We start from the raw sequence: 12,260 nt of genomic DNA on the forward strand, positions 1-12,260 counted from the left end.
AAATGATGCCATGAAAATCTTAGGAGGGTGTCAAGCTGCTAACTCCTAACTGCTTCCCATTCCTTTCTAGGTTTAAATGACATTTTTTCTCAGTTTGAATTGAAGTGAACCGAGTGAAACCTATTGAAAAGGATTTTATTAATGGTTACCCCAGGCTTAAAAATGATGGGAAACTGATTCTACTGAAGGAAATTCTACAGCGCTTCAGGGATTATAAGCTAGTGATAAATGATTCAAATTAAGAGACCGGTGCTTGAACTAAACTTAGCAAAATACTATGCTGTGAATAGTGGATGCTTACAGATTCTATTAGCCCTACCCATGAAACGAATCTTTTTCAGGACGAGAAAGAATAAGGAAGGGATAGGAGGGCTTTAAAGTTAACCAAGTTGTTTATTTCCTGTATCTGTATCAATAATACCTATCTTAAATTTTCATTCTATTTTCTGATAGGTGCTATATTAATTCAAAAGGCACAGAAAGAAGCACAGTGGAAAGTCTCCCTTCCCTGAGGCAATCAAAGCTAGCAGCTTCTGATGCATTCTTCTAGGGACATTCCAGGTTTAACTTCAAAAGGTCTCCCCGCCCTCCCTCAAACAGTACTTACCTAAGCAATCCCCTTCTATAGGACTTTAAGAGAAAGGTGAGTCTTGGCTTTCCAAAGATCCTACAGCCATCCTCAATAAATCAAAATAGTATCAGCCCCATCTAATAACCTGACTTCAGAGTTCCCCAACCTCAATATTCTCCAGCTGCCCAGGCAAGAGCATGCTTTAGATCTGGTCATCACTTGGAACTTTTCCACATCAAAGATCTTCTACTTGGAAATGAACTTCTGATCACAGTCTCTTATTTCCACCTCTAACAAGCCTGTCTGCTAACTAAATCTGTTTTGAGGTAGTGTCCATGTCTGGTCATTCCTCCTTTTGCTCTCATAGTCCAGCTGGTCCACTTGCCTCCTTCCCCAGGCTCAGTCTCAAGACCTTAATGGTGTTCACATCAAGCTTTTTTATGCTTCTGCTCCAGCCCTCTCCTCTTCTACCATCTGCCTGTCCCGATGATCCCTATCTGGGCTAGCCCCCTCCCTGCCGCTGAGCTTCCTACCTGGAGACAGCATCAAGTTACGCCATCTGTCTCCAGTGTGCTTTTCAGTGCTGCTTTAGCATTCTTTGAATTGGTCTCTAAACAACTAAGTCTCCAAACACCAGCTTCAAATCTTTCTTATTCCCCTGAAACCCACCGTTCCTGCTCTTTCATTCTATAGATGACATCACTTTATTTACTGAAAAGACCAACAAACAGCTGCCTTTTCTCCCTGCCCATCATTTTCCGGACTGAGCTGTCTGAGAGGGAAGCCGCCCTTCACCTGTACTCTAGATTCTGTTCCCCATCTCCATCAGGACTTTGCTCTGTCGATTATTCTTGCTGAAATGTTAATTCCTGTCCTTCTTTTCCTTTAAAACCTTCCGTTTCCTGGGTTTTACAGCGCTGTGGTGATTTAGCTCTGATCGTCTCTCCTTACCAACCCCGCCCCCCCCCACCTGTATTGGTCCCTTGTATGAGACGTCCCCGTGGTTTTGTCGCTGGCTTCCCCGACCGCTCTGCTCTCTCCCTAGATCACACCCATTCAGTAGTCTCAACCACCAACTTTTTCTCTGGGTGGAGGCCCCTCTTCTTCAATCTATTCCCAAAGGCTTCTGGGTATCACCACCTGGATGTTTTGTTGATAAAGTTAAAACTTCTCTTTGACATTCTCATCTTGCTGTCCTTACTAGTACATGAATCAATTTGCTGCCCTCCCAGTTAACCTGATTTGAATCGTGGAGATGGTGGACTCAAGATTCATTCTGCTGTGAATCCAAGAGTTCCAGTCCATTTTCCTCCCTGGCTCAGATGCTCCTGACCGCTTGTTTCAACTACAGTAGTAAACAGCTTTTTACTATGATCCTCACTTAGAGCGTCCTTATTTTAATCACCAAACATATGCTGCTTCCCAACTTTCCTAAAACACTGGTTCAAAACCCTTTAGCTAAACTCAATCATACGGAAATCAAGAGCTAACATGACTTCATGATTCATCCAGCCTTCAGCTCTACTCTTCCCTCTAACCACACTATGTTCCAGCAAAACTGTAGTCTGACATAAAAAATAAGTCCGTCTGAAGATCTGAGGTAGGCACAACTTCACATCAATCTAAACTCATCCTTTGGAACCAGCCAGCCAAATTTGGCTTATTTTCCTTTTGGAATATTTCAAATATACACAAGAGCAGAGGAAATAGTAAAATGAACTCCATCATTGAGCTATTTAAGCTATAACATTTTGTCAGTCTTATTTCAACTATCACCATTCCTGTTACTAAATATTTTTTAAATGATACATATGTGCATAAATGAAGTACAGTGATTAAAAAAAAAGAATGTGTATTATACCTGCCCCTTATCTCAATATTATAATTTTTAACAAATGTTAGACATGAAGAGGTGACTTTTGTTTTTTCACCCCATCTATATTTATATTGCTTGGATTTACTTTTGATAATAGATATTTATGACTTGTGTAATTGAAAACAAAAATCTCCCATAAAAGGGCCTAAAAAGGAAAATTTTAAGCTGTAGGTAAAATCAAAACAGGGTATGTATAAATGTAAAAAATTTATACTGAACTGTGATTTTTGGCTGAGGGATAACTGTTATGTTTATGTTAAATGACTATGTAACAGATGAGGCCTATTTTATAGCCTTATTATCCTAGGTATTTGTGGACCAGAGTCATCATCTGGGAGCTTGTTAGAAATGTAGAACCTGGAGCCCCACCCCAGATCTACTAAGTCAGAACCCACATTTTAACACCATGCCTGGGTGACTGGAATACACAAGAGACTTTGAAAAGCACTGTTTCAAAATTTTCAAATTCTAATTTTTCAATATTTTGAAAATTAAAAAATTTTCATTATTTTATTGTCATGATGGATGTGAATTAAAATAAAGGCAGAGTTTCTTTGACATATAACCAAAGACAACTGCTCCTTAATTTAGGAACTAACCTACCTGGTTATTTATTGTCTTAGCTGTGACAGAATATTCCACATAGCCTTTAAAAGCTCAACTGTAACCAACCATGTGTTTAAAAAATCTCTTGACAAGTCTAGAATGGGTGGGCCCGGCACTACAAAGATCTGAAGAGGTTTAGACTTTTCCCCACTGGTGTCCGTAAGTTAGCCTTATTGATAATTTACATGCAAGCAAATGATCTGCCAATCAATAGATTTGCAGTTTTTATTATATCAATGCAACTGACAGGAAGGCATGCAGGTGACACGTTTTTCTACCAGTGACAGTGATTTGGGCTGCACTCTGAATGTCAGTCCATCAACCAAAGGCTGGCCAATAAGGAACAATACGGCCAGCAAATGGGGGTCACAGGATAGATCGGGTATGCCCTGTTAGACAAGGAATCTCTCTCCTGTTCATTATCTAGTCCTAAGTGATGGGGGTAGTAGTGCTAATTCTGTCAGTTTTAGGCTCAGAGTAGTAATGGTGGTGAACATACAGAAAGATAATTGTTGACCTGCCCTTTCATACTCAGTAAAAAACAGAGAAGTAAAAGAAGGAAAATGGTCTAAAGAGGAAGTATTTTAAAGATTTATACATTAGAACTAAAATGATACCTATTTCAAATTTTTAAGGCTTCCTTCAGATTTTTACTTATAATAATGAATTTTTTCCCATTATAAAAGTAATGTGCTTATAGAAACAAAGAAGGAAGAGGAAAAAAGCCCCACATCTACTCTCTGGTTTTCTTGATAAATGTCAAGTAAACTGCACATCAGCATAATTACCTCCAATAGCAATCAGTCGATCTCCCCGCTGAAGGTTAGCAATTGCAGCAGGTGAATTTGGGGCCACAGTCTCAATTATGACGTGCCCAGCATAGCCGTCAGTTGACTGGACAAGACGAAGTGTAAGTCCGACACTTTGTAAATTCCCCTTTATTAATTCAACCTTTGATAAAGAGAAAAAAATGAAAACAGATTCAGTGGGTTCACAGTGGTGGAGTGAAAACACGAACACACAGAGCACTACAGCTGATGCTTTTACGCCTTGGTGATTATTACAGACCGATAAAAGGTAGGAAATCTCTATTGTGACAACAGAAACTAACCTATGCTTAGATTGCACATGTGGGCCATTGGAAACATGAAACACCTTATCTTACATATGTTAGGAAAGATGCATGCTTGCTGTAGAAAATTTGAAAATAAGGCAAAATGAAAATCACTCCTAGAACTGCTGTATTTCGTATTCTCATATATAATATATATATATGTGTGTGTGTGTGTGTGTGTGTGTGTGTGTATATAAAGTTGAGATCCCATTATAAATATAATCCTGAATCTTGCTTTTTTGAAATAAAATGGGAATAATCTTCTATTAATATCTATTAAGATGTGCTTGGGAACTTCCATTTTTTGTAGTATATTGTTAAATTTTTCGAGGTGGGGGGGAGTTCATGCTCATGTTTTATTAAGAGTTATCTTGTGAAATATCCTGTTCTAACTCATCAAGATCATTCTGTTTTCTAAAGAAATACCATCCAATTTATTAGGAGTATGTCTCTCAGACTCATATCATCTATAAATTTAAAAAAACAACATATACTATCTGTCCTCATTTGAATCACTGATTTAAAAAATGGATAGAATACCACAACCCTCTAGATGACAAGAATTTAATCTGTTTATTAAGTTAAATTATAAATCAGTCTAATTGTATTATCATTCAGGCCATGTCTATTCTTCAAGCTACCTCATGAAGGACTCTGCCAAATAATCTGCTAATATCCACATATATCACTGTCTGTAGTGCTTTAATTGATAAATCCCACTTAAAAGCCAGAAATTCAATTCCCCTACCTAATGATGCTGGCCTAATGATGTTATTGAAAGTTGTTCTTTAATATGGGTGTTAATAGATTTTGAAAAGTTATTTTTATATTAAGGAAAATCTTACCAATATTAATAATATGTTCAAGAAATGGGAAATGTAGTCAGGTTTTTAACTATTTAAAAGTTTACCAAAAAATCTACTGAAACAATCCTTCCATAAAACATTATTTCTGTTTAAACCTCCAAAAACATTGGTCCAATTCTTGCCTCATGATATAGTAAATATCACCTTATAATGTTAAAAGCATTTTTCAGTTAATAAAGCCCTAAAGAAAACTTTCTCTCAAATCCATGAACCTATATATATTCTTAATATACAGAGTACCAAAGCTTAAAAAGAATGCAAATTCTTCTACTTTCAAAAAGTTAACGATGTAAATGGATAAAAAAACTGCTAAACTGTATGAGTCTGAGAACTGTAAAATTTAAAAATTAACATTTAGAACGTGATTTTTTGTGATCTCGTCTCTTTGTTCCTCAAGTGGAATGGAGATGGGGGATGGTGGGGTTGAGAAGGGAATTGAGTCCAATACAGGCTTCTGCACGATTCAGTCTCTTAATTTATTTTCTCCCTGCCAATCACATTATTTCCTTTGCTTTTCTTATTTCAAATGATCCTTGAAGTAAACATTCCAGATGGAAAAAAGGTTTTTAGTAGGAATAATTAATAAGGGCAAATACTGAATTACTTCCTTCTCCCAACTTTTATAGTGATTATTAGTAAATGCTCTTAATTTCATACATAGGGTACAGAGCTTAAGACATTATTTATTTCATCTCCTTTCTTATTAAAAGCTTATTTCCTTTTAAGCTAATAGTGCTGACCCATCTACTTTCAGAATTAGTTCCAGCCTTCTCTGATACACAAATTTAAAACTTACAATTAAGTTGTGACAATGATTCAAATAAAGTATAAAAACCCCTAATAATTAAAAACCTGAGAAAAATTTTAAAGAAAATATTTAAAAATGAATATCACACAAAATTTTTATTTTAATGAAAATTTAAGATAATGTTTACGAGACCACTCAAATATCCCATACTTTTAAAACAAAACTGACATGTCCATTTGGGTGCAACTATTTTTAAATTAAGAATAGCAAAATAATTATATAATTCTCCCCTATATACATGTATCTACATTTTAAATTTTTATATGATTATTGGATATACCATGTACTATAAAATATATGACAAAATAGAAACTTTTAAATGATGAGGTGAAAACAGAAATCCTAAATATTTTCCTTACATCTGGTAACAAAATTTTAGGGAATTTCACTAGTAGATGAAGATAATAATCATAATCAAGTGGAATTGATTCAGGAATTCAAGGTTGATTCAAGCAGCCAGGAGTCAATAGTATAAGTCACTTTCTACTTTCTAAACTCTATCATCAAAATTGATAACTATTATATTCATTTTTAAACTATTTTAAGCCATCAAGGTTAACTGAAAGTCAGCTATGTTTAAAACATTATAACTATATAAATATTATTTATTGAGAATCTGGACATCTTTATATTTTCTGTCTTGTATAGTCTTTTGTTTTTCTTGGAGGTTTTCTTAAAACAACAGCTTTCACTTTAAATGCAGGGTTTATGTAATAAGTTCTGTTTCTGCAATTAGCTCTTAAATGCACCTATCCATTTGTTTACATATTAAATTATTTAGCATTCAAAGGGAAGTTTTTCTTTACCTCTCCCTCATTCCTGCCTAAAAGAAGCCAGTTAATAAATGCAGAAAGAATGATTAAATTTGAAAAATCACTCTTTTATAATCTCCCAAAAGGGGAGAGAAGCATTTAGATTAAAAAAGACAGAGACAAACACTAAAGAGATGTAACAACACAATGCAATGTGTGAATCTTGGTAAGACGTAAGAATAGGGGGAAAAAGAAAATTCACAAAAACATTATGGGACATTGGGAGCATTTTAATATAGACAAACAAATTAAGGAATTATTAATTTTTTATGTGTGATGATGGTTATTGTAGCATCTATCCACCAACAGAACATGTAGTAAAATGTTCTATTTTTAGAAGATTCATACTGAAATACTTAGAGGTGAAATAAAATGTCTTCAACAATCCTTGCCTATGACTTTAGGCAAATATTAAGTTCTGTGAATGTCACTGACAAAATGACATGTCTTTTTCATATGTGGAGCTGTGAAAAGTTTCAGTATTTATTATTATTCCTATTAGTAAGACTTGGCATCACTAGTCAAAATGGGATACAAAAGGAAATTTAAAAACCAATCTGCTGTAAATGAACTTAATATACTGCTCAACAAACAAGGCAAACATATCATGAAACAAACATTGATTCAGGACATTAGAATATTTAAACTATTTTATATCGTACAAACGTTAATTTACTTTTATAGGATCAAGACTGAGAAGCTAAAAATAATTTTATGATCACATAAAATTTAAAACCTTTAAAAACTGTCTCGTTAGAAAAGACAAAGATGGTGACTGATGTCAACATTCAATAAGAGAAGAGCAGCCGGTTCAAACCCACTAGGAGAAGAATGGGCTCAAGCATGGTCTTTATTAATATTTCTGAAATCTAGAAACCAGCACAGTGATGATAAATATCTACTTTTTCACAAAATAATGTTTTTGTATTTCTATCGAAATTATGTTTCTATCCCACTAGAAAGTTCCCTCTATAGAAGACTAAAGACATATCAAATGAAAGGGGAAGAAGTCAAGAAAAGCAATAGCAGGGAGATAAAAAAACTGTATTTCTTATGGACAAATAAGAACATATATTTTGAATGAGGAGAGTGAAAAAGTTGGCTTAAAACTCAACATTCAAAAAACGAAGATCATGGCATCTGGTCTCATGACTTCATGGCAAATAGATGGGGAAACAATGGAAACAGTGACAGACTTTATTTTTTTGGACGCCAAAATCACTGCATCACAGCAGATGGTGACTGCAGCCATAAAATTAAAAGACGTTTGCTCCTTGGAAGAAAAGCTATGACAAACTTAGGCAGCATATTAAAAAGCAGAGACACTACTTTGCCAACAAAGGTCCATCTAGTCAAAGCTGTTTTTCCAGTAGTCATGTATGGATGTAAGAGCTGGACTTTTAGGAAGCTGAGCACCAAAGAACTGATGTTTTTGAACTGTGGTGCTGGAGAAGACTCCTGAGAGTCCCTTGGACTGCAAGGAGAACAAACTAGTCCATCCTAAAGGAAATCAGTCCTGAATATTCATTGGAAGGACTTACACTGAAGCTAAAGCTCCAATACTTTCAAACATGTTCAGGCTGACCAGGCCCTGTGTTAGAGACCATGATATACAATATGTCATAAACTCAAATTGCTGTATTTATTAACTACACAGCTACAAATACATTATGAGTGTAGGGGGGAATCTGCTTGCATCTAGCCAGGGGCATCTGCTGCCTGCCCCTGCAGGGACTTGGGGCCTGCGAGATGGGTCAGAGAAGGGAGGAGCATGAGGGCCGGCACTGTACCAGCAGCTCCTCCTGACAACACAGCCTGCCTCTTCCATAGACAGGGGCCTGTCTAGCAGCTCAAGGGGACTCGAGGCTTCAGAAGTGGGGTGCTATCCTCACTAAAACCAAGTCCCCCTAAAGCAGAGTTCCCTTACTGAGTTTGTGGTTATTCTATCTAAAGCTGTATTTCCTTTCTTTGTCACCTCTTACTCCAATCCTGTGCTAACTGAACAGCAATCGACTAGAGTCATAGCTAATTTCATGGCTGCAGTCACCATCTGCAATGATTTGCAGTTAGTCATTACTGCTAACATCATTGTAGATGTCATTTTTAAAGTACAAACTCAAGTTGTTTCTCCAGGGCAAGTTTAGCTAACAACTCCCTGAGGAACACCTGGCCTGAGAATCATAAGCCAGAGACACCCTGACTCCTAAAATTATGATTAAGACATGCCATATACAGTAAGTGAAGAAGAACTAAAGAGTCTCTTGATGAAAGTGAAAGATAGTGAAAAAGTTGGCTTAAAACTTAACATTTAGAAAACTAAGATCATGGCATCTGGTCCCATCACTTCATGGCAAATAGATGGGGAAACAGTGGAAACAGTGTCAGACTTTATTTTTGGGGGCTCCAAAATCATTGCAGATGGTGACTGCAGCCATGAAATTAAAAGACGCTTCCTCCTTGGAAGGAAAGCTATAACCAACCTAGACAGCATATCAAAAAGCAAAGACATTATTTTGCCAACAAAGGTCCATCTAGTCAAAGTGATGGCTTTTCCAGTAGTCATGTGTGGATGTGAGAGTTGGACTATAAAGAAAGCTGAGCACTGAAGAACTGATGCTTTTGAACTGTGGTGTTGGAGAAGACTCTTGAGAATCTCTTGGACTGCAAGGAGAACAAACCAGTCCATCCTAAAGGAAACCAGTCCTGAATATTCAATGAAAGGACTGATGCTGAAGCTGAAACTCCAATACTTTGGCCACCTGATGTGAAGAACTGACTCACTGGAAAAGACCCTGATGATGGGAAAGACTGAAGAGGGGAAAGAGGAGAAGGGGACAACAGAGGGTGAGATGGTTGGATGGCATCACTGAATCGATGGACATGAGTTTGAGCAAGCTCCGGGAGTTGGTGATGGACAGGGAAGCCTGGTGTGCTGCAGTCCACAAGGTCGCAAAGAGTTGGACATGACTGAGCGACTGAACTGACTGACGTACAGTATGTGATTAATAGATATAAATTACTGTATACAAAAGATAAACACCAAAGCAACAAAGATTTACTCTATAGCACAGGGAGCTATATATTCAATATTGTGTAATAACCTATAATGAAAAATAATCTGAAAAAATACATATATAAAACTGAATCACTGTGCTGTATATCTGAAACTAACACACATTATAAATCAACTATAATTCAGTTTAAAAAAAGAAATGTCATGTAGAACAACCTAGTGGTTACCAGTGTGGGGAGGGAAGTGGGAAGGGACAAGACAGGAGTAGGGGTTAAAAGGTGGCTCAGATGGTAAAGAATCTGCCTGCAATGCAGGAGACCTGGGTTCAATCCCTGGGTCAGGAAGAGCCCCTGCAGAAGAAAATGGCAACCTGCTCCAGTATTCTTGTGTGAAGAATTTCATAGACAGAGGAGCCTGGCAGGCTATAGTCTATGGGGTTGCAAAGAGTCAGACACAACTGAGTGACTACCACCAACACCAGGGGTTAAAAAACAGCAAACTACTATGTACAAAATAAGTAAGCTACAAAGATGTATTATATATGCAGCACAAGGAAGATGAATCTGCCTGCCATGCAGGAGAAAGAAAGAAAGTGGTCTCTCAGTCGTGTCTGACCCTTTGCGACCCCACAGACTGTGGCCTGCCAGGCTTCTCCGTCTATGGGATTTTCCAGGTAAGAGTACTGGAGTGGGTTGCCATTTCCTTCTCCAGGGGATCTTCCCGACCCGGGGATCAAACCCAGATCTCGTGCATTGTAGGCAGATGCTTTACCATCTGAGCTACCAGGGAAGTCCCAGCAAGGAGACCTGGGTTCAATCCCTGGGTCAGGAAGATCCCCTGGAGCAGGAAATAGCAACCCGCTCTAGTATTCTTGCCTGGGAAATCCCACGGACAGAGGATTTCTGGTGGGCCACAGTCCGTGGGATCGCAAACAGTCGGACATGACTGAGTGGCTGACACACACACAACAAGGAAGACTGCCAGTATTTTAGAACAACTATAAAGGGTATACAACCTATAGAACGGTGATCATTATGTTGCTCCCCTGAAAGTTATATAATACCTTACACATCAGCTATGCCTCAATTAAATCACTAGGTGATGATTAATCTTGTGACTTTCTTACCCTTTAAAATAGCCCCTAAATCAAAGACCAAATTGGAGTGGATCTAAGATTTGTCTCCCACTCCCTTGCTTGGCACCCTACAAATAAACCCTCACTTTGATTCATACACCTGTTGTCAATGTTGGGCTCCTACGTCTCGGCACACGAGCCTGCTCCATAACAAGAGGACCCCCAGGCTGGCAGCTCCAGGTCCTGGAGTGTCAGCGACAGAGAGGCTCTTGGAAGGGTACAGGTCTAGGCATCTCCAAACTCATAAGCTGCATCCTCAGGGTCTCCATGAGGCTTGAGCTGCTGTCCCTAGCCCCCAGGAGCAGCACAGTAGGCTTCAGAGTCTGGGATGAGCAGGGAACTGCTGGAAGACATCCTTGTTGGGCAGGAGTACACCCCTGCTCCCTGCCCTTGTAGTACCCTCATGTGCTAAGTAAAGTGGGCTTTAATATCTATAACTTGTATCTTAGTAGTTGATTATACTCTGAACTGTTATGAAGAAATTCTTTAACTGTGCTATAAACATAATCAATATACCAACCTCTAATAGGAATAGAAAAAAAAAATGTAGGATGGAAAAGTGTTTTCTCTGTGGCTTAGCATGTATCAATTGACCTGAATTTTGCTGAAACCAAAAGATAAATTTCTACTGGAACAGAAATACTATTTCCAGTATTCTTTTGCATGATATACCAAAAAAAAAAAAAAAGCTTATCAATTGTCAAGAACTGCTGACACATACTAACTAAACGCCATTACCTGAGCTAAATCACTAGTCAATACATACAAGATTGCAGACAGCCTGCATTTAACTTCACCAATAATGTTGGACTCAGGTTAAAAAATTCTAACTGTATGTGTACCTATCTGGTGGACAGCAATTCAGTAAAAACACCAAGATAGCCTTTAAGAGCTTTCACACTCTGACATAATTTTAGCCTTTCCTGGACCCAGCTGTGATGCCTTATTTTCACCTAAGAGGTTGGGAAACAACATATTGATTTTTAAATCCCTTCCTAATAGGGACATAATTTTATACAATGGATAAGAAGAGAATATATTTTAATAACACATCAATATAACTCCTTTACAAACTGTTCTGTTACTTGAGCTTGTAACATTGAGCAAAAAACCAAAAATGCAAGAAAGAATAAAAGGATCTATGTGAAAGACCCTTGAATTACTGTGACCATGTATACTTCTGAGTATTTGTTCATCAAAAAGCTTCTGAAAAAGACATCATGAGGACTATTTCCTAGCTTTTTTGGTAAAGTAGGGGGAAAGGAGGAGAAATGACACAACAGCCTGTACACATACATACACAGCACCTGTATAAAACTGAACTTTTTAACAGATCACCTTTACTTGGCTTGCTTTGGGATGTGGCATTTAAATTCTGAATATTTGGGGCCCAGTCAATTATGATTAAAGATTTATCCCCAAACTCTGATTTATATTTGAGAGGTCAAGATTTCTAAAA

The 12,260-nt window shown here is 37.6% G+C and overlaps 1 protein-coding gene across 2 annotated transcripts in view; it reads right to left on the bottom strand.

Moving 5' to 3' along the window:
* Window positions 1–12,260, bottom strand: part of PDZD8 (PDZ domain containing 8) — a 79,483-nt gene that overhangs the window by 5,079 nt on the left and 62,144 nt on the right. For both annotated transcript variants that reach the window (XM_025274100.3, XM_025274099.3), the window contains one exon: window positions 3,842–4,004. In XM_025274100.3, coding sequence (XP_025129885.2) covers window positions 3,842–4,004 — 163 coding nt within the window. The remainder of the gene's footprint in view (window positions 1–3,841; window positions 4,005–12,260) is intronic.

Source organism: Bubalus bubalis, chromosome 23 (assembly GCF_019923935.1).
Source record: "Bubalus bubalis isolate 160015118507 breed Murrah chromosome 23, NDDB_SH_1, whole genome shotgun sequence".
In the NCBI taxonomy this organism is placed as follows: Eukaryota; Metazoa; Chordata; class Mammalia; order Artiodactyla; family Bovidae; genus Bubalus; species Bubalus bubalis.